At 40.8% G+C, this 22,995-nt stretch overlaps 1 protein-coding gene across 1 annotated transcript in view; it reads right to left on the bottom strand.

Annotated features, from left to right (window-relative positions):
- Positions 1-22,995, bottom strand: part of LOC306744535 (mannosyl-oligosaccharide 1,2-alpha-mannosidase IA) — a gene marked incomplete at its 5' end in the record, with an annotated part of 167,552 nt that overhangs the window by 41,751 nt on the left and 102,806 nt on the right. Inside the window, one exon of the mRNA XM_079227195.1 lies at positions 15,144-15,224. Within this exon, the coding sequence (XP_079083321.1) occupies positions 15,144-15,224 (81 nt within the window). The remainder of the gene's footprint in view (positions 1-15,143; positions 15,225-22,995) is intronic.

Below are 22,995 nucleotides of genomic sequence, written 5' to 3'. Positions count from 1 at the left end.
AAGTTTTGGCCCCACTTTTAAGCACATATTGAGCTCATTTATGCATTGACACATGCAAAGGTGACACACAGCAAGGTACAAGGCCTTGTGTCATACGCCCAAACTTGTAAGAATAAATAAAAACATATTTCTTAACAATATCCCAGCTGTTAAATTGAAACTGAAGCATGAATGCACAAATAATAGATTTTTCACTTCCGTCTTTCTTCCCACATGTAGGGTCTTTTTATGGGCTTATGTGTGTGAAGGCTTTGTGCATTTCTTCCAGTTTGTATTTAGTCTATAGAGTCACGTCAGCGTGCACATCCATGGTGCCATAATCGGAGTCCTCACTTTCAGGTTCAATTCGTTTGCTTCACATTTGTACCCACAAAGCGTGACGTCTGCCACCTGAATACTGTCATCCGGTGATAAAATACCTTCCTGCAGAAATGGAAGTTGTCCTACTTTCCAGAAAAGACCAGTTCTGGGATTTCAGCAGAGTTAATACCTGATCCACACCTCTCCACTTGGGAACAGGCTCAACTGTTAACTTAAGCCTGCATGCATATTAACCAATATATCAAACTCCCTCTCACCCCGACAGTCAGACTGCAGTATAATCCCATTTCTAACCTACTCCGAGTGATGGGTTCACTATCCCCGAGCCACCGCAGAGCGTGAATACAAAATCCTTTTTGTAAAGTCAGCATTCATCTTCACCTGTACATTACCGCAGACAGAAGGCAGCAGAATATCGTCTAATATGAATGTCATGCACGTACGGCAGCACTTTTCCTTAAAGTATGAAGAGGAAAGTTTCCAAGCCTGGCTTCAAAACGTCTGAACACGGACAGTAAATGACTGATACTCTGCCGTTAAAATCTTCTTGTGAAAGGTTTATACCTCCCGGTTGGAAAAAGGTAGGTAGTATTGTGAGGCTTCCCAGGGGTAAACGATCAAAACAAATGACCCACATGGGAAAATTAAGATAGCTGCAAAGCCAATAATAAAAAAGGATTCTGCAAAGGAAAACAAGAAAAGAACAAATGAGGTCTGTATTTACATTAAACAAGCAATTTACACTTGAGAAGGCACTAAATACTGTCAACGTCAAAGGGTTGAGCATGATTAATGTTTGTATGAGAGCATCAAGACGGGATGCAAACAGCCGCAGTTGCAGGAGAATTTACAGAGAAACCTTTTGGGCACAATGATTCATTAAAAATAAAATGCAAAATATGAATAATGACTGGATGGACACCAGCCCAGCAATACATTAAAGCTAAGTGAGGGTTGCATTGTTTGATTTTGGTTGAGATTGAGTGAGAGATTGGGTGTGTTAGCTTGCAATATGTTGTACTTTGCACACACTCTTATCATACAGACTAACAGCAGAAACACAGCACATAGCTCAAACTAGGCCTGCAACTAAAGATGTTTTTGTTATTGATTATTCAGCAAATTACTTTCTTGATGAATTGTTGTAATTGGTCTATATACTGGTGGAGAAATAGCAAAAAAAGGGCCTTTCAAAGTCTTCTAAAGCCCAAGGGAACATTTAACTCTTAAACACGTTCAGTTTATTATAACACAATCCAAAGAAAAGTAGCAAATCGTCATTTAAACGGAAGAACGTTGGAATTTTTGCAAGAAAGAAAATACTTTAATAGTTGCAAATTAAATGGTATAGAAAATGATGAATCAATTGTTTTAGCTCTACCTAAATACACTGCAGTACAGTATGAGAACACAAACTAGGTCTTCACAATTGCAGGGACAGAATGGCTTCTATGTATATGCTTTTTATACTGATTTCCCAACACTGTGCAGGTGTTTTTTTTTGTGATTTACACCCGTATGTGCAGCATGTGTAAGACCACGAGCTGCAGCTTGTGCGACTGTGTGTAACTGTAAATGTGAAGCTGCAAATTGCTTTGAAAGAACACATGTATTGTACACGACAGCCCTTCCCTGGAATTATAAAGCACAGCGTGAACACACCGATATTGTATTTCCTGCATGACTAGGCAGGCAGACTGTAAGCCTCGACTGTGGGTTGTGACTGATGGGAGAATGGCTTTCCAAACCCCAGCACTGGCTGTTGCAGGGTTATAGTTGTAAAACACTCAGGATTGATTTTCCTTGAGCGTTTGCTTTTCCTAGGCAGGGTGGTTTTGCAGCCATTACAGTGTGATCTGTGCTTGCCATAAGTAAATGTGTTCTCTGGCATCAATCAGCCCACCCGGTGACGACCACGACCGTCAAGCGGTAACACAGCCAGCACATGAGCCGTGTGACGCGAGCTGCATGTCCACAGTGGCGGCGGTGCCATCAGTCAACCGATGGCAACGCTCGGCCTCACCGAGACACAAACCGCACCACGGGATCGTGAGTATTAAAAGCAAGAGAATCAAATCAAATAGATGAATTTGTGGTAGGAATCATAACTCCAACTGACAAGTGCCTGAGAGCAATCAATCGCGGGCAAATCGCAGTAGAAAAGTCGATTCTCTGATCTCATCCCGGTGGACTGCGGCACCGCAGCAGATAACTGAGGTGACAGAAAAATACCAATGAGATTCAAATGAGCAGATAAAGAGAGAGTTGGAGAGGAACAATATTTAATTTACATAAACAAGAAACAGGATTATAATTTATCGGCTGTGTAGAGATGGAAGCTTTCTTTGAAAAAGCCCCGGAGAGTTTCTGTGTGAATGGTTTTGCCTCATGCAGCCACAAGGGACCATGCACTCAGACTCAAGAAATGCTGATTGTAAAGATTGAAGGGGAGCAAAAGAACGGAGAGAGGACACACGTTTGTCCCGCTCCGTTCATCAGACTTTGTGCTTTGATTAGTTGTGTACAGTGTGTGATCTTCAATGGCAGGGGGGAGAAAAGGAGTGAGAGATTGAGAGAGCGAACTCTGTCAACCCAACACTAAGATGTATTAACTCCCCTTGCCAAAGGAAGGTGTGAACACAGACTCTACCACAGGCCCAGGGGGGACGCTCTGTTTGCGTCCCCCCCTTTTCTCAGACGCACAGTGGAGCGTAAATACCTCAGGTGGAGTTTGTGAGCCGACTCCTTTATCCCAGGGCAACCTCACGTTGTGTGCAGCTTAGAGTTACACCACTACAGGAGAACACAACAAGGGGGGGTGGGAGAGAAGCCGTGCATTCAGCTGGCAGGGACATGGAGCGATGCTACAACCAAGAAGAAGAAGGTAAAGCTGAGAAGAGAAAATGGGCAGAAATGAGATAGAAAGGGAGAGAACTAAGGGGGAGAAAATAGACTTTGAGCGAAGACAACTTAATGTTGCAAGTCATGACCGCAACTTTGCAACAAACTAATTTTTTACACTAGACAGTATATCATCATTGCATCAGGAACCGTGTCTGGACACGTCCTTTTGATTGACGGCTGAAGGACATCTCACCAGCAGCGAGACCGGGCTCCATTACTCGCACAGCGAGCAAAAGGACATGCACTGCAGCCGTAATGACACATTGAAGCCGGGGAAGGGGCTATTTGTTGGTGAGGAAGAGCAAGGAGCAGTCGGCCCGACCCTGACAGCCGTTCATCCTCCCCAATCATCAGATCCGAGGGGAGTGCTTCCAAATTGCTACTTGCTTGACTGCTAAGAGGCCCGGCCCATTAGCTAGTTGTGTTAAACTAAATATGAAGAAGCAGATCAATTACAGTCTCCGCCTGGGATCAGGATAATGTTTTAATGTTTGCGTGTGTGTGCATGGGCGTTTCTCTATATGTACCTGTGTATGTGATTGTGTGTGCATTGCGGCCGGCGGCTCGCTGCTCCCCACACGATCCTGCAGTCGTCTGTGGTAAAGATGTTAAGCAAATCATTTACCTGAGCTGTTACACAGACGTGAAGGTTCCTCCAGGGAACAAGCGAGTATGATAAATAATTGAATTTCCCCAGGCTGCAAATGAGGAGATTTCATTCATTATTTATTATCTAATTGATTACTGCAAGTAGGCTTTCTAACCTGTCCCACAATTAATGTGCTGCTTTTTATGTGCTTAATTAATGGCCACTGCAGCTTCATGAAAAACACACACTCAATTACATCTGGAATTGAAAAGCCGCGGCAGTTTGTGCCGTATCGCTGCACTGGGGACGGCACAGAGACATTATTCAGCCCAAATGGAATTCAATAAGACAGACTTAGTCTTCTAGGCAAAATTGGATGATTTTTCATATTGTTGACATGATGCATCTGTGGCAATATTGCAGCTCAAGTCTTCCTCTTGACCGAAAATCAACTTGGCTGTCAACAACGTTCGCTGTTCAGCACCAGCTTGTTTGTTGCGAGGCTGCCCTCTCTCCTGTTCAGCCTCTCCTTTGTGGCACTGCGTCGATGTTTTTTGGGGTGTGGGACATCATATTCAATGTGCTGCTCCCTTCATATTTGGTGAAGAGTTATTGTTTTGGAGACAAACAATACATGCACATGCACACATGCGCGCGCGCGCGCACACACACACACACACACACACACACACACACATACACACGCGCACACACACAAAGACCTGCAAACTCACACTTGCACACACATTTATCTTTCTAGCTCCTGTTTAGAGAGGCCGCCCCACAAACCAATACCACGGGGTCTTGTTTTGAATAAAAAGCTGTTATGGCCAACATTGTCTGAATTCAAACTACCCTCTCGGCAGCATGAGCTATGGTGTTTGTTTAGGCTTGCACAACAAGTGCAATCATTTCAAATTGCCATGTTTCTCGATTTCATTTCAGCTTCGACTAAACAATAGGAAAGACTCCTGGCCAAACTTCAATACACTGTTAGCTGTCCTAATTTCACACTTGATATTATTTTGGCTTCTACACAAGTCATCAACTCACTCTTAATAAAAAAAAAAATTACAGACAGGTTGGAAAATACAATACAATACAATACAAGCATAAGTTGTTCCGATACCAATATCAGAGTCTGAAATGCCTCCACAGCCTAAATCAAGTTAAAATATTATGCATCAGCTTATTTACTTGGGACTTGTACTGATCGCCAAGGTGCAAGCGGGGAGTGTAATGTAAGCTAGAGTGGGAAAAATTACAGAAATTTGGCAATATTTGACACTGTAAAATCTGGATGATAAAAGAAGTTATATGGTATTCATTCAGTTTGTTCATGCTTTACAAAGGGTTTACCTGAGCCAGACCATACAATAACGATAGCATCAATGCCACATTAATACCGGGTTAGTAGTACACATATTTTTGTTTTTAACACACTGGAATCGCTCAAGTATCAGAATCGATATGGGGAGGGGAAAATGGTACGGCAATATCTCTAATACAAATGAAAGGAGACAAGCAATGTAGGGTTGAACACATTCAGAGGCTGCAGCCTTCAAGTCTGCCGTTGCTTCATAAATTCTGACTGCTAACAAGAACGGTTCTTTTGTTCTTCTTTATTTATTTGAGTATAAATGTGTAAACTACCTGATCTGCATGCATCATTAAGTAATTTTACCGTAAACTGCATGATCTGTATGCGTCACCAAGTCTTTTAACCTCTCCAGCAACAAATCAGCCACCAGTCCCACCACACACAGACTCTCCATTTCCAGGAAGGCATTGATAGCAGCCAAAGTCACCGCGATCGATACTCTCACTGTTAAAAGCCAGCTCGTTGACCCCTTAAATAATGCTGTAAAGTGTACTGAGGCAATAATGGGGCCGCTTTTATTAAATCAAATTCTTCTGTCTTTGAGGTTGGAAAAACATCTAAAAGCAATACTTGCCTCAGATGAAAGAATAACACTTTCTAGGCTGTCAATCAAAAGCAGATATTGAAGTCTTGGATTCTGTTCAAATGTCTTCAGTTCATCCTGCGAGGCACGAAAAGGCTCTTTCTCTCCTTTAATTGCAGATGGACAGAGAGGAGCAGTGAAGCTTATAAATACAACCTTGGGACTGTGAGCTATGCAAAGTCTGAATGAAGAGGCCTGGATGCCACCAGGCTGACATCATTAAGAACAGCCTAATGATCCCCTGGATTTGATTTGTTTGGCCTGGTCTTTACTGACTGGCGTGACTTGTGTGAAAGGAGAAAAAAAAGCACACAAATTTCATCAGTTTCTCAGCAGGGCTTCTATTGAGGTTTGAACTCATTTGGACCTGTGCCAAAGCTCCTCCAGGCTGAGTCCAATTACTCCAGCAAGAATGTTATGTACCGCTTATACAGGGAGAAAACTAATAGACTGATTGAGAGAAAGCAGAGAAGCATCAATATGCAGAAGAGTAAAGGTCTTGTGTATTTCTTGCAGCATAAAAAAAACACTATTTCTGTTCTTCTTAATCATGTAATAATCCAAGCATTCTCAGAAATGTATCCTACGAGGCCCGGCGTGGCTGCAAACAAGCTGCGGTCTTATTTGTGAGTGACAGGTTCATTCAGTGAGTGAGTTATTATTACACGACTGTACAATATAGTAATAAATAAGCGGGACGCTCTGGTGCATAAAGTACAACATTTGAACATGCAAAATGTGTGAGCTTGCTGGTTATGAGATGTTGTTCTTATCCAGTGCCTCCTAATTCCATAATGCAAGCGAAAGGTATAAGAGAGGAGCGGCGCACAGTTATTCTAACTCTGCACAAATGAGATTAGGTGTTTGTATACAGAGCAGAATGAAGGTTTGGGATGGGGAGCTTTCCTTTCACGGCTAAGCCTGCGGCTGGGACTACAGCGGCAGGTTACCCTGCGATTATGATGATCCAGATCTAAGGAAATTAAATTTCTTCTAAGACCACTTTTCGGCTCTTCAGGCAGAAGGACAACAAACAGATAAAATGCAAAGGCAGCCGCTGCTCTCACACAGGACGGCAGACCACACGTACGTGGAGGCAATAGAAGCACGCAGGAGCGAGTTCAGGCTCATTTATACTTACTGTAGTAATTTACCCCCCACCCCGAATCCACTGTTAAAGCTATTGTAATACAGTATGAACTACCAGACTTTGTGTAAATGGATTCCTGTTTTCATGTTGCAAAGCAAAACATTCCTTAATTAGCTAACACTTGCAGAAGGCAAGCCTTGTGGTATTAAAAGAAACACGGGTGAGTTTGACATCGGGTATGTTGCAATTAGAAGGAAATGCCAGTGTAGAAAGAATGTGAAGTGCTGATGTGAAGGAAAATGTGTATTCCAATTAGGTTATAAAACCATAATTATTCAACTTATAGTACATCAACGGCTACATTGCATATTGTACGCAGCTCTGAAGCAAGATAAAACCAGTACAAACTGGTGGGAATGTGATGAGTTTGCAGTATTGGACACCTTCAAATGTTGACCTGATGGTGGCGCTAAAGGAAGCGTCAGGAGATCACCAATGTTGGTACAATTTATCCTGTATCTCCGATTTCAACCAGACTACATTTTTCCACTTTTCTTTGCCTCTCAGCACGGCTTATGTAAGAGGCAGCCCAGTGCGATGGGGGATGGGGTGCTGGAAAAGGCACAGTACCCTTCAACTGGCAGGAGAGCAGTCCCATCTTTAAAGAGATCCTCTCCTTGCCCACTGATGAATATCAACAACCGCTGGACCACTGAGGCTCAGATTGATTAAATTGGCTTCGCATATACAGTAACCGACTGTACCGTGGAAAAAGAAGAAGAAAAAAAAATCACCTGGCATTAATGTATCTCCACTGGGACACACGGTCACAGCAGGGAAGATATAATGTCTCTGTTGCTGTCTACTGCAGTGGGTGATGGGAGAAAGATGAGTTGAAGCAGATAGACACAGTGGGCTTTCATTGGCTGCTTAAGCTCAAACACAGGGAAGTTAAGCATACTCATACTTCAGTATGAATGCTGAACTGTATTAATTACTTTGAATGATTTTGAACAATGATTTGTTGAAAGAGGAAGACCAAGAGATACCAGAGCAGGTCTAGAACTGAAATACTATAGTGGACGTGCTGCAGAACAGCCTTTTTAAACTTGGCCGAGCAAGAAACTAGCAAGAAAGAAGAGGCAAGAATACAAAGGTCCAGTCCCACCAAGCTGATAACAATAGATGAAAAAGATGTAATTGCACCCATGCTTCTACAAATAATTTATTCAGATCACATTATGTTTGTGACACAGAACAAAGCACACAGTCAGTGTTGCTTGGCGCAGGTGCATAATATGGCCTGGCAGCTGACATTTGGTTAATATGGAGGCCAGGGGCGAATGGTGCAACTTCAGCGCAGTTGGAAATTAGGTCAAATTAGGATGGAACATAACCAGAAGGTGTGGCGGGGCCTGGTATCAGTCATGACTAAGCAAATTACATTTTCCTTTAAAAGCACTTTGTGTCACAGCACTCTGATGCCCCTGAGCCCGAGGTGCAGAATTCGCCATAGTCTACCATGACTTAAATTAACTTAAAAGGAGAAGTTTGATGTTGTTTTGATACTAAGTGAAATGTAATAGCTCAGACATAGTCCACTGTCCAGTGATGTTTATGTTTCTTGTTACATATAATTTGATGATTTGTATAATGTTTTGAACATTTTGAAATGTGGGTCAGTGTCTGCACTGAGAAAATGTCAAACAAGGATGGGCAACAAGAGAAAAGCTTGGGCGTCCCCAAAAACAAAAATGCAATTTTGGCCCCGCCATACACCATAATGAAAATACAGCCCAGAGGGTTGAATATATATTTGCAATTTCAATATATCAATTTCAGAACATTTAAAAAGATCATAGTTTATCATAATATAAACTTAAAAATTCTAAAAAGATTAAAAAACAAACCTCTATATAAAACATTTGGAATTCAGCCGCATCGCTTCAAAAAAGGTCAGTGGACTTGACTATTCCTGCATATCAGCTTGAGACAAGCTGATAAACATTTGTTGCATCGTGAATATCAACTTGTTCTGCACGTCGTTTTAAGCAGGATAGTAAAGGTCAAATCCCCCGTTAAAACAAGCTACACACACTGTAAACCAACATGACAACTGAATCTGCCTCGGCACTTAATGGTGCTGTGACAGAGAAAAACACGTCAAAGTAGAAACAGAGAAAGAAACTGTCGTCTCTGATGGGAGTTTACAATTTACTGCATTTTTCTCAATGTGATATGTGTGATGTTCATATTGTCTGTGTCTGAGCGCTCTCCTGTGTTATGACCCAAAATAAAACCATATTTGGAGACAGAAATGGGTCACCCAAATTAGACAGAAAAACAACGATGACTAGAGCAAAACACTATACCCCTCACACACCACATTCCCTCACAAAGAAACGTTTGAAAATGATGGTATTAATATGACGCCACCGGGACATAAACAAAGATTAAAGTTTATACACTTAAGTAGATAATAACAAACAAAACTGGAATGTCACAGTACATTGCAGCTCTATGCTCATACGTAGAAAAGGTTCGACTCGTGCCCTTTTTCTTCCAACATTCAGTTTGTCCCTCATCTCGGAAACAGATCAAAATGATAATCGACCCAAAATAGAAGCAGGTGACAAGATGAAAAAAAAGTGTTTATTTCCTCCCAAGGAGAACCAGAGCAGAATTTGAATTCTCAGAAAACATATGCCTTGATTTGCGTAGCGGTGTGAAGTATATTTTTAGAATGAGGGCTTTGACCTTTCTTTGTTGGCGTGACAACCGAGTAAAATGAGGTCCATAATGTGGCTGCTACCAATGATACATAATAAATATACTCCTCTATTTACAGTATATCTTTCTCCTTTCCCTCTCATTCATGTTACCACTCTACTCCTCCTCCCCATTATTTTTTTAACAAACATATTCCTAAAACTATCGCTTGTGAATCTTTTCTGCTGGAGGCCGTTTGCTTTAACGGGTTAATGAAGGCTATTTACGCACTGAATGACTGTTATCCCACTGTAAATAACGCAACAACAGACCAACTCTTGCTTCATACTCTGTATATGTCCTGAGTTGGAGTCAATTTCAGGCTTTTTATATGTGTAAATAAAACATATGCATGTGCACCCACATGTCTGTTATTTACAGAGGGTCTGACAGCTGTCTAGCATAACCTGCTGCCGGTTCCTACTTCTCTAAACAACAGGTGAACTGCAGTTGCAAACTAGAGTAGATAAAAATATAAATAAAAATGTTCCTGACTGATGGATTGTCACTGGCCAAACAATCAGCAGTCAGTACCCGGGAACTCTTAAAAGACCAATCACCATCTTTTGACAAAGTATGTTATAAATTCAGAGTTTCCTCCCCAGTATTTTCTGTTTTCCCCTCTTCCACAGCAAGTCAAGGTTTAGAGTCTCGCTCAAGGACACTTTGACACAAGGAGTCGGGGATATAACCATCAATCTTGTGATTAATGGACGTTTCGCCCTACCTGCTGAGCCACAGCTGCCCCGTATTATTCAAGTTGTTGGCTAAATATCTATTTCAATGCCATGCATGCTGGTCCTGTAGATGACATATTTGCTCAACAGAAAACTGTGGTGTTTGAAAAAAATGTATTGCTTTATAAAGATTAGGCAGAATGGATTGGGGAGGTGGTGCTTCAGGTACACCAGCACGTAAATGTCTCTTCGCCCTAAAACTGTTGCGTAGTTTAACAGTGCAAGAATATTCATGCAACAGTACTTTGTGGCCAAGTTTGTCTGATTTCCAAACTTCATATGTCTGGCAATATATGAATAACTGCCTTCTCTACTACTTCAATACTGAACACTTCCATTAATTCCCCCCCATGCATCTAAAACAGCTAAGAGAAGCGTTACCATAAAAACTGAGGAAAAATCTAACAGTATTATCACGTTAAAAATACAAACCATGCCTTTTATTGGGAATCATGTTGTGTCTTTTACAGTGGAAATCAAATGTTATTCTAATGGTAATGCAGTTTATTCTAAATAATTATATGTTTTCATTTTACAGAAAAGTCCAACAGGTATTTTTTTCTTTCTGTGCTATAAAACTTTCAACGTCTGTATCTCCCAAAAAAATAGCCCTGGATTGTCATACTGCTATGAGTGAATAGCACAGCATAAAAAGAGATAAATTAGTTTTCTTTGAATCCTTTGTCCCTCCCTCCCACCGAGGAATACTACTTATGACATCTTCCACTCCTTCCTATCTCCTGCCTCTCTGTATCACTTCCTCATGCACTCTCACATTTGCTGATGAGCATAGGAACACACGTCTTTTCTTCCTCACCTCTCCTGATCCCCCCCCTCCTCCTCCTCCACCTCCGCCTCTCTTCATCTCTTCTTTCCTCTCGTTGATGAGCATATGAACACACGTCTTTCTTCTCCTCTGCCGACTGCTGCCTCCCTCTCTCCCTGCTGTTTCAGCTCAGCCCACGGGCAATTTTCACACAAGACCGATTGAATTCACCCCCTTTTCCTTTCTCCCTCCACTGTTCTCTGTTTTCGCTAAGGGATGGGGATGAGGTCTCACCACCACACACGTCTATATTGTACACTTACAAATGAAACACACAGTAGGACTTGCAGTCGAGAAATTGAGGTTGAGTTTACATACTGTGCAAACATACATGTTCTTATATGGAGATGAAGAGAGGGGCTAATAGAATATATGCAAAAGCACCTGAAAAGACGCACTCATGCTAATACACATGTGCACATGGAGAGCCATAACGAATAGTGTTTAAAATATAAGAGAGGCTTCTATGATAAACACACAGCACCTTAAGACAATGGATATGGGGATAGATGCATCTAGCTCTTGTTATATGACAAATACATGTAAATAATTAATCAGTATCAGAGTATTTTTTTTTTTTTAAACATGAAGAGATGTGTGTGTGTGTAGGGAGATGGGGAGAGATATGTGTTTGGATATCAATGGGCAAAAACTTGTGTTTTCAACTGCCTCTTTGTCACATCAGTGTGGGCGATACACACACTGATGACTTTTCCCGGCAGGTGAGCGGGGAGCTCCGGGCGCACGGAGCCGATTGAAAATATCGGCAAATTTTCCTTTTCATCCCTCCACTTAATATGACTTCCTCCTATCCTCTGTGGCTCAGTATTGCTCAAAACTCTAAGCCTGCCCATTTTTGGGCAGTCCAATTGCATGCAACAATCAATCAAAATACAATTAACAGAGGAATAGGTAATGCAGCCCTCAGGTATCAATAAATAGCCATACAGGTGGGCTCATCACAGAAGGACACTCACATCTAACACCTGCGGTACCGTAATTGCCTCTTCTGTTTGGGCCATTCGGCTGGGCCAGGAGTGTGTGACGGTGAAAGATGAAAGAGCGTCAAAAGAAGCGGCGGTCAGACTCGATTGAACAAGACGTTTAACTTGGGGACATAAAGACTAACCATGATCCTCCTGGGGCCCCAGGAAAACACACATATAAATAGTACACACATACACGGTCAAAACAACAGGAGGTTATTAATAGTCAGGTGTTGCTCCAGTTCTGCTCCAAGCACTTCACCGGCAAAACTGCATCCCGCGAGGAGCCATAATCAGCACCAGCTCGCTCCCCAGCAATCATTTACAGCGGCACCAGCTGCCCAATGTCCTCTGGTCAAACTGGATGCGCAATCTCGTAATAGTCTTCCCACTGTGTCTGGGTTGATTTAAGTTTCTGCAGCAGCGACAGACCTTCAATCTGTCGGTTTTATCATCCGGATGGAGCAGCAGACTCCGAGGAAAAGCCCCTAATGGGGGGGGGGGGGGGGGGGGGGGGGGGGGGGGGGGGAATCAGGTAGCTATAAATCTGTCTCTCAGGGACCCTTCAAAAAAAGCACACAAGTGAGCCTTGTGATGGATAACCCTGCCGGGGTAAAGGGTATTGATACATCCGTCAGAAGACTGAGACGCTGTGCTCCATCTCATAAGAAAGATGGTGCACAGCGTACTGTAAGCGGCAAGAAAGTCCAAACGCAAAGACGAGGCCGGCAGTTGTCTGAGCCAAACTTAGCGAGCAACAGAGATGATGGAAACTCTAATAACAACCACAATAATGTCTCCAGTGTGGTGAGAGGGAGAATGATTTATTGAGGTTGCTTTTACCCGTTTGATTCGGTTCAAACCCACTTTGGTGCATTTTCCTGTTTGGTTTGGTTCAGTTCTTGTAAACTCAATCAGATTAAACTATATGTTCACATTATATAAAATATTTTGGTAACGATGTTAACTTGCATGTGGGAATAATCCCTGTAATATTACGGTGCAAAATTGTCTTCCATCCTCCTTCTACCCGTTTGTCACCATTTACGACATCAAAATCCAACTACAGTCACAACCAACAATGCTCATAATCAGTTGTTTCTTGGTGGGTGAGCTTCTTGTGAACACCAAAGAAGACACACAAAGACCTTGAAGAATTTGATTTCCTGACTTTTACCCGTCAGTGCACATGGCTTCATGATTACTCTTTTATTTGTTGGCAATAATTCGATAAGACAAACTAAACCAGAACTAAAAGGGCAACAGTGTATAATTTATTCCTTGCTAAAAGACGTAAAGATGTTAAAAGGTAGCTGCTTTTTCTTTTTAACAGGTTTCCTTCACCCAGACTATTTGGCACCAATGTGTGACAGCGAGATAAGAGCAAACTTCATGGATAACAAACCGTTTCTTTGCACACACACACACGTTTCTCTTAGAACATGTAATTATCTTTGTGATCTAAAGAACTTTCCATGGATCAGTGAATACAATAAAAGATTTTTTTTTTTGCATAGCATTAATGGCACGCAAATGTGGGATAATGGATTCAACAATGTATTCTGCTTCAGCAATGTATTCACATTTCACTCGCTCCCCTCAACTCGCTCAGCCTGCAAATCAATGTCCATTAAACCGACTTGAGTGTTTATATGTCACTGGATCCTCTTTCCATTAATTCTGCTTCGGCACAGATTTTAGCCTCTTCGACCGAGTGCCGTTCAAAACATTACAACCGCGGTGTACGGTGAGTGTACGCTCCGGGAGGCTGCTACAGGCGGATGCTCATTATAGTGACATGTCGGCCTCCACAATGCATTGATAATGAACTGGACCGTTTGTGCTGTGTGGTTGTCACAGGCCATTTTTAAAACTCTATTTATCCAGCCAAGGCTTCCAGGGCGTTCATTCGTCTCGTCTGACAAGGCCGAGCTTCACGCTCAGAAAAGTTTCAAAGCTTCACACCTGGTCGCTGTCAATTGTAACCACAGCCCTTTACACTTCATCGTAGCCACTGCGGCTTCTTCAAGGACACGTTCTTAAAACAGAGAAGAGCGATTCTCATTCACTCCCGAAGGATTTTGACCCAATGACCCTCTGAGTATTATTACTTTGTTACTATTGTAATTCAACAATAATGCAATGACAGCATATTTTAAGCCATGTATATATTTTGGGCTGATTATTAAGGGCATTTTTTATTTATTTTTAATTGTTCTTCTAACTTGCTAAGATGTAGCAATATACCCACAAAATAAGGCAGAGAATGCTCACAATGAAAAAATAAAATAAAATAAAAAGGTTTGGTAACAACCCTGTTCATTTTAATACAGTGATCAAACCCATGCTATAATCTCTTAAATTACTTAACTGTCATACATTTTCTGATAACTGACCCTTGTTCTCCCCCACCCCTTTTAGGCATAGAGTTACACAATGTTTTTCACCAATTCTGTATACAGTTTGGGGAAAAAGTTAAACAATTTCCTCAATGTTACTGAACATAGAAAAACATGTACATCTTGGATAATTTAACTACCAATAGGTCACGGCTGTGGAGGCTGAGGAAGTCTCTGAGACCAGAATCGGAGCAGTAGAGTATTTCAACACGCTTTGTTGTTGCCGTTGGGGACAAATTGCTGGCAAAAACAAACCCAGAAAGAAAAAGTTAATTGATTCAAGGAGCATCTTATATTCTCAGTTTCAACAGTGTAATCTTGAGCTTCCCTCCGCCTTTAGCAGAGTACCGAAAATAATTTAGCGCATCAATGTTGTGTTACTTTGTTTAATTTTCATTCTGGCTGGAAAAAAATGAAGGCAGCTGGAAACTGGCTAAAGAAAAATTATACAATACTACGTGCACACATGCAGTCAGCACCCAGAGGCACACCTGCTCATCATTCAAACTGAGGGGCTGGTTGGGGAGTAGAGGGATAACAGACATCTATTAATCTTACCTCCTCTCCTGTCAGGTAGTACGCCGCCAGCAAGCCGCCAACGTAACGGATGTTCACCTCAAAGAGGGACGCCTCACCGTTCTGTTGAAGCAAGAAAAAGATCAAATTGTCAACTGTCATTTTCAGCAAAGGCCTCAGTCAGCGGTAAAGCAGTACAGTGGTGTTTATGGGAAAGTTCTAACATTGTAGTCCACATAAACAGTTAAAATTACTTAGATGTGAGTTTTTAGAGTAAATGTATTAAATAACTGGGATAGCTGATAGATTAACTGCCCTTTGAGACCCCCTGGGCTGCCCAGATGTGGATATAAATACTGCATTCTGTAACTGTGAAATCTCTGTGAATCAATAACAATAAAAAAAAAATCAACACAACCTACACAGTATCACTGTGACTGACATTATATTAAGAGAAAAAAAAAAGTAGAAATAACATTATGTTATACTGAAAATATTCAGTGGAATGTAGAGAACAATTTCGTGACCGAACAGTTCGGAGGAGGAGAACAGAAACAAAATATTACGCATTACATTTCTCCTACTTATTTCCGAAAGAACCAGAGGTGCCAAGTGATAGATTTCATATTTGATTACACCTGCAGAGAGAGCAGAAGAAGAAAAAAAACACACCTTTCTCATAAGAAATATCTTTTTAAGATCTTTTATTTCTAATCCATCTGAAGGCTCAACAGCTACTCTTTTTCAGAAAAGTCTGAAAAAGATGAGCAACCATAGCTCTACCAACTAAGGTGCTGATTGGAGATGTTTTGTTCACAGAGCAACACCAGACTAGTGAGAGGTGGCTGGTGACTCAGAGGTGTGGAACCAGGCGTTGGGCAATAAATGCAGCAAATTGATGAGCCAACTTTGTTTCTGGACACAGGATACTGGTATATAACATGTGTTAGTATTGAGTAGTTATACAATACCAAACACACATTATGTACTTAAAGGATAGAGTTGGCAAAACTCATGAGCACATTAAAAAAAGTGTTGAAAAAAGTGGCATAAAAAAAAGGCAATTTTGTTTTGCCTTTAACAGCTGGACATTATAGATAGTGCCCTACAGTTGTGTCTACTGAAAACTATAATGTTCAGCTGCTAAAAGCAAATTGCACCAAAGGCACCAAAGTTGTGACTTTTTGTGATAATTTGTGACTTAAGTCACAAGTTTCGTGCCTTTTAAATAAGTATTCATAGCAACTCTACAGACTAAAGTTACACATCTTTAAATAAGTATCTTATTCTACAATCTTCATAAAAAATATATTTGCCTTCTTTTAATAGAAAGGCAATTATTCTGCGAATCCCCACGACAACAGCAGAGGTGGTTGCTAGGAGATGTGACAGAAAAAGAAGAAAAACTCTGCTGATTGAAGAATTGATTAACTTCATTATCCCTCATTAGGAAATTGTGGCGTATTCATAAGTCTGTGACAATATAATACAATGATAACAAGCCACTAAAAGAACTGCAAGTTCAGAATCAACATCAATTGCCAACATCTCCCATGATCCTCTTCTTCTCTCTGTACATCGCGTTCCTGGTGTTTTTGTTTTCCCAAAACTCTAAAACTCTAATTATTAATATTGTAAACATTATTACAGATAGAGTATTTTCAGATGACTTAAATCTTGAATGCTCAAATAATTTGTATTTATTTATGTACTCTCTGAAGAAGAGTTTGAAGTGCTTTACTGAGGATATCTTGACAACGATTGAAAGAAATGGCAAGTAGAAGAGATAAAGACTGCCCTAAAAACAGAAACTCAAAGCAGTAAATTGGTGAGTATTAGTATATTTCTAGCCATCTGTTTTATACGTATTTCCGAAATGTGGAATAAAAAAACCTTCAGTCGAAATTTGAAAAAAAGTCCGTAAAGATTTAATGGCACCTGACTGGAGAATTATCTTGATGAGCCCAAATGTCAATACTCTCATTTTTCACTGATTCCCTGGGAAGCCGGTTCACTGCATTTGGATGAAAGCTTGACTCTTGACGTTATGCTAAATATATCATAGCAGATACAAGAGTACAGTTAAGTGTAACCAACCTTTGTTTGTTCCTGGTGGCCTATATTGCTTTTACATGTGGGGAACTGTTATATGTTTAGCAATTCTGTCTTTCAACTACTGTATGAAGAAAACTCAAGATACCTGTGAGCCCTTCATATACCTCAAATATAAAATAGTTTATCCAATATTGTCATGCTATGGAACCTTACTTTGAGAGGTACTGTGATAAGTTGCCATATCTGTTTGCCAACATTAAATGTATTTGGCCTATTTATTTTCTACATGAAATATGAAACGAAAAGAGGTAACACTGAATGTGTTTAAATATATCACCATAATTATTACCTCTTACGGGAGCTCAAGGTTGAAGCTATCTGGAGCTCTTGGAGACCCATTGAGAAGGCAATTGCTATCTCAAGTGTGGATGATAAGGAAATTGTAATTGGGTGCCAGAGAGGGCAATTAGCTGCACTCTGAAGAATAGCATAGGGATGGGGAGTCACTGGCGTGCGTGCGTGCGTGCGTGCGTGCGTGCGTGCGTATATATATATATATATATATATATATATATATATTATTCTAGTTTGCTGTCAGTTACATTTTACTAGAATGATTTCTCAACATGTCCCCACTTAGCAACAAACACATGTTGACAAATAAGGGAAATGTTTGGAAAATGTATTCGCTATGTTGCTGGGAGTTAGATGAGAGGATCAATGTCTCTCGTGTCTGTTTGGTAAATTTAACTTGTTAGCTTAGCATAAGTCAATCACATTAACACTTGTTTATTGTGACATTAAATATTCAATTAGTGTGCTTCAGAGGTGCGGTTAGGTGGATTTAGTTATCTTGGCACAGAGCCTGGCTATCCGTTTCCCCCTCATTCCAGTTTTTATGTGAAGCTAAGCTAACCACCTGCTGGCTTCAGCTGCATGTTTGTTGTACAGACATGACAGTGGTATCACTCTTCTTCTGTAACTCTTGGCATATGAGAATAAGCATATTTCCCACCCAAAATGTCAAACTATTCCTTAGACGCACATTGTCCTTGTTATGCATTATGGAGCTTTATAAATCAGGTGATAACAGCAGGACTGCTTTACAACCAAGGTGCTGGCTCCATCCCTGAAGTCAGCACACTGGTGACACTTCTTGAGACAAAGCACTGACGCCTCTGGCAGGCCAGCTGAGCTGTCTTGCCAACCCTGAAACGAGTGGCCCGTTCAGTAATGGCAATACGATGGCAGTGATTAGGAATGGAGTGTCTATTTATCACCAGGGACAGTGGCACTCAGGGAGACAGGCAAGAGATACATGAGGGGGGTCAGGTAATGCTGACAAAGGTTCTGCTAACCATACTTTTACTTCCTGGTACAGGACCAATACATCACCCAGAAAGCTTTGTTTAAAATAAATGCAGTTGCACTGAAGTTCCCACAAGGTGCATTTAAATAAGAACAGGATTACAGGCACACTTTCTATAAACAGGGTTTTGTTGATTTTTCCATTTTGAATCCGATCTATTTTTCACATTGTTTTTGGGAAAATAGGGCAACCGTTAGGATTTACATCTCCATTAAATCAACAAAAAAAGCGAACCCCGGGGCTCCGAAAAAGCACACAAAAACAACACAACTTTAACTCGCTGACATCAATCGATTCAATCATCACATCACAAGCAAGATATCGAGATTAAAAACAATGTCAAAGTTCTCCGAGAGGCTGTTTACAAATGCTGCATTTAACTGCACAGAAGGTGAAGCTGAATAGCTGCACAGTAGATTGGATTTGGCTCTGACGAAGGCTCACTGGAGAACTGGTTGGAGCTTAACAGGGTTATGCAGCTAGTGTATTTGTCCAAAACAAAAGCACTTTACTTGTTTCTTTTCATTGTCCAAGTTTAATTTACAATATATATAACTTTTCAAAAGTTATTAGGGCTGTGCACTTCAGCTGGTAATTGGAAAAACACATCTGGCTCATTTGAATAAATGGAGTATCGTAATATATAATTTTCTTCTCATAATTCAAATAATGCTATGACAAAAAGGGGGAAAACTGAAATGCATTATTTAATTTCAGTTGCAGTGATTAATTAAGTTTCTCAAAATGTATGGTAAAACGGACACTTTCATCCGGCTGAAAGCACAAAGTGATATTCATGATGAAAAAGGAAGAAAATCAATATAGAGAAGATCAAAGACAATTATGGGAAATGTCAACATGAATTATTCAGTTTCTTTTATTGTGCTATTGATCAGCCATTTCCCAGACTCAAGTCTTAATGTGACTGGTGGTGTCATCTCAGTTTAATTCAGTTTGATGCCGTTTTAGACTTCATTTATATGTATTATGTTTCATTTTCCTGCAAATAAATTATAGATGAATAAGAAGGAAATCAGAAGTGGTTCCCTTAAACCACTTCTATCTAAAAAAAAATAATAAAAAAAAAAAAAAACAATTGTGAAAGTTATCCTCTCCCACTAAGAGAATAAATGCTGCATCACAGAGTTCAATCTGACTGTGCTGCCGCTCCTCGAGCCACATTTAAGCACGGTGCAGCAAGCATGACAAAGGAATCAGGTATAGTGAATAACACCTGTTTTTTACTCTTTTTTCCTTGTCTCTCTTCACGGTGCTCAAGCTGAGGACCTAATTAGGAGCCAACACAAGGTTGTCAGAGTAAATACAGGAGCATAAAACCACCTCTGCCACCAAGAGGAAAACGCGACTTTCTGAAGGATGATTACTCAACAGCAAGAATAAATCTGCATTGCAGTTTGCAGCTTAAAAGTGCAAACAGCCTCTTACTTGCACGAACATATTAGTAATGAAGCTCTCAGAATGCATATCTCCTGTGTCGCCTTGTTTAGAGCATGGCCACTTTTTTCACCTAACCTGTATATTTCAGTTAAACGAACCCTGATGCCAACAAATTCAACTGACACCACTTCCAAGTGGACTAAACTAACAATAAATACATGTTCTGGTAGTGGACAGTGTTCACTACCAGTCAATCTGTGCGTGTATGTAAATCCTTTAGTAACCATGAGAATAAGACAGTAAAAAACTATTAAAATGGTGGTCTGCTGTGCTTGTATCCTACTCTGTGTCAGTTAGGGCCATGAACCCGGACCAGAACTAAAAATGAACCCTGGATCATTTTTGCAATACAAAATGTGCAATAAAAAAGAAGAAGAAGGAAAGTACATCACCTGAAGGAAAATAGTCTCAAACTAAGCACGCAACTGGATACCGCATTTAACAATGCTTCATGTATTTTAAATATGCATGATACTAGGAGAAAAAATTAGCATTTTAATTGTTCGACATAATGTAATTGCTGTGCAGGAGGAGCCACGGTAGAAAAAGAAAATTAATTAATGAGTCTAATGACTCGTTGGGTACATTGCCGTTGTACCTTGTAGGTGTTCTGCTTCACCAGCGCCACACCATGCTTCTGACAGTGTTTGATGCTTGTTTCACTGTTGATGAGTATTCAACAGGCATCAACAGCCGTGGCAAAGATTGTTGTCGGACTTAGCCCAGATTTGCCTGGGACATGAGCCTGATTGGCATGGCTGCCGTGCCGCTGTGTGCCAAGGAGCCGAGAGGACTGCTGCCCAGTGGTGTGTCCTGCTCAGACGCTAATGTAATGATTTACTGCTAATAAAGAGGCATCATTGTCACTGCGCAAGAAGACTCAATCCAGGTTTTTAAAAGGCTCAAACATTTCAAAAGCCAAATTAGCCTGATTTGACAGAAGAAAAAAAAAAACCCCAAAACAAAAAAAAAAAAAAAAAAAAAAAAAATCAGATGAGCCACTGATAAAAATTAAGCAGATGATTGCCTCTCCGACCAGAGCTGGTGATTCACACTTAAGGCTGTGATTTAACTTAGCATCACTAATTAAACATGAAAAAAAATCATGAAAGGGACCAATTAGATCCTGCAACTCTAATCTCTGTCAGTCTAGCATGCGGCACACTGAAGCTGCTGCCTATGCTCACAGGAGTTCCCCCAAGGCGGCTCGTCTCCGCCCAGCTACTTTCACGACAGAAAGCTGTGGCCGTTTTTTCTTTTCTTTTTTCAGAGTACAGTAATTACGGTCTTGATCAGCGGCCAAGCTGCGAGAGCAGTCTCCAACATTAGCGTTAATGACCACTAACCTCTGGAGCATGCTTAACAGCCTTCTTTGATGGAGAAGGGATCTTATAACTTCATGCATATATGAAAAAAAGGGGGCCCTCACAAATGATGAACCCACACAGCTCAATATGTAACCTCGGTGTAAAGAGCGGGTGACAAGATATTATTAAATTGCTTGATCAGAGTTCAAATACACTGGACTACAAAGCTACAGAGTGTGGAGACAAATTACATAATTGTGTTGATGGAAACTATAATTTTCAAGATTGCTTTAAAAAAAAGTATACTGTTGTTAAAAGAGGCTTATTGAACAGAGTTAATGTTTTTTTTTTTCATTGTTTCGTCATTACAGTATATCAGCATGTTCCAAGAGACTGACTCATTTCTCTTCTATGAGCTCACCCTAATGGCAAATAAAATAAATCATTTAACTAATCAAAAAGAGCTTGTGCTGCCGTCAGTGAGAATACCCTTTTAATTGAAGTCTCGTCTCTTTTTCTGAAGCCGTCATCCATGGCGGTAATTTGAAATGAAAAGTGACTGTTTCAGATTTTTTAAATAGCATTTTAACTGACAGACATTAGACGGTAATGGATATCAGTCGCGATACATCAAGCTCTTTTTCTTTTATTTGACTGCTCCACTCTTGTTACATTCCCATGATGCATCTTTGCAAGCTGGGGGTAGACGCTTCAGTGAACACCTATTCCCATTCCAGACCAATAAAGCCGTAATAAATGGTCCGAGCAGAGAGGCATCAAGATAAACCATTGGCTAATGGTTCGAATCTCATCAGGTAATGATTTACATTTTATTTCTTTGATAACACTTATCTTTTAAAATCTGTAGTTAATCAGTGGCTTATGTCTCCTATCAACAAGGAGAGAATGTAAGCATCTCCACTAAATAAATTAAACTGTAGATTAAGAGCCTGATGAATAATTAATCAAATATGCAAGAGTGATAAATCATAACCGAATTACAACCCAGCCCATCACCCCTCCATCTTTTCCCTTCACATCATCCAGAAAATGTGTCAATCTGCATCTGTCTATTTTCAGCGTCTCGTCCTTTGATGCTCACTCTATGCATCCACAAACAAACACGCATGCAAAATCCGGAGAGCGGCATACTGAGCACAGGTCTCCGTGCTCTCCTGGGGGTTTGCAGCAGCTCCCCACCGAGCCCTGTATGATAATGCTCAGGTCTCGTGGGACTCCGCTCCTCTCTCAATCGCCATTATTATTATTCAGCCCGCTGCAGTCCATCTTCCCTCTCACTGACTCTGTAACTCTGTGCCTCCGTCTCTCATCACAGGCCTCCCACTGTATTTGGCCCTGCTGACTGAGCCACATCCTTCACTTTGTCTGAGCGGCACTGCAGGACGCTTGCTCCCAAACTGCCGACAAGCAAAGAGAAGCACTTGAGCTGCCTAATGCCAGCTGTGTTCAGGTTGATATATTAAACACTCCGGTATGTCGTAAAAGTCATTAACTGAGCTAATTAATGCATCGATTATAAACATTTGTTTCAATGTGCTTGTCTTCATATAAGACAAGTACAAATGGTGCTCCAAAATCAAATCCCGCCATTTTCTAAATATGAGGTTCCTGTGATGAATCTAGGAAGCTTCCAATTATGTTCTTATGATGTCCTTTTAATGCATGGGTGTCAAACATAAGGCCC

The sequence above is a fragment of the Taurulus bubalis genome (assembly GCF_910589615.1).
Source record: "Taurulus bubalis genome assembly, chromosome: 12".
In the NCBI taxonomy this organism is placed as follows: domain Eukaryota; kingdom Metazoa; phylum Chordata; class Actinopteri; order Perciformes; family Cottidae; genus Taurulus; species Taurulus bubalis.
This window is presented reverse-complemented; position numbering and strand designations above follow the sequence as displayed.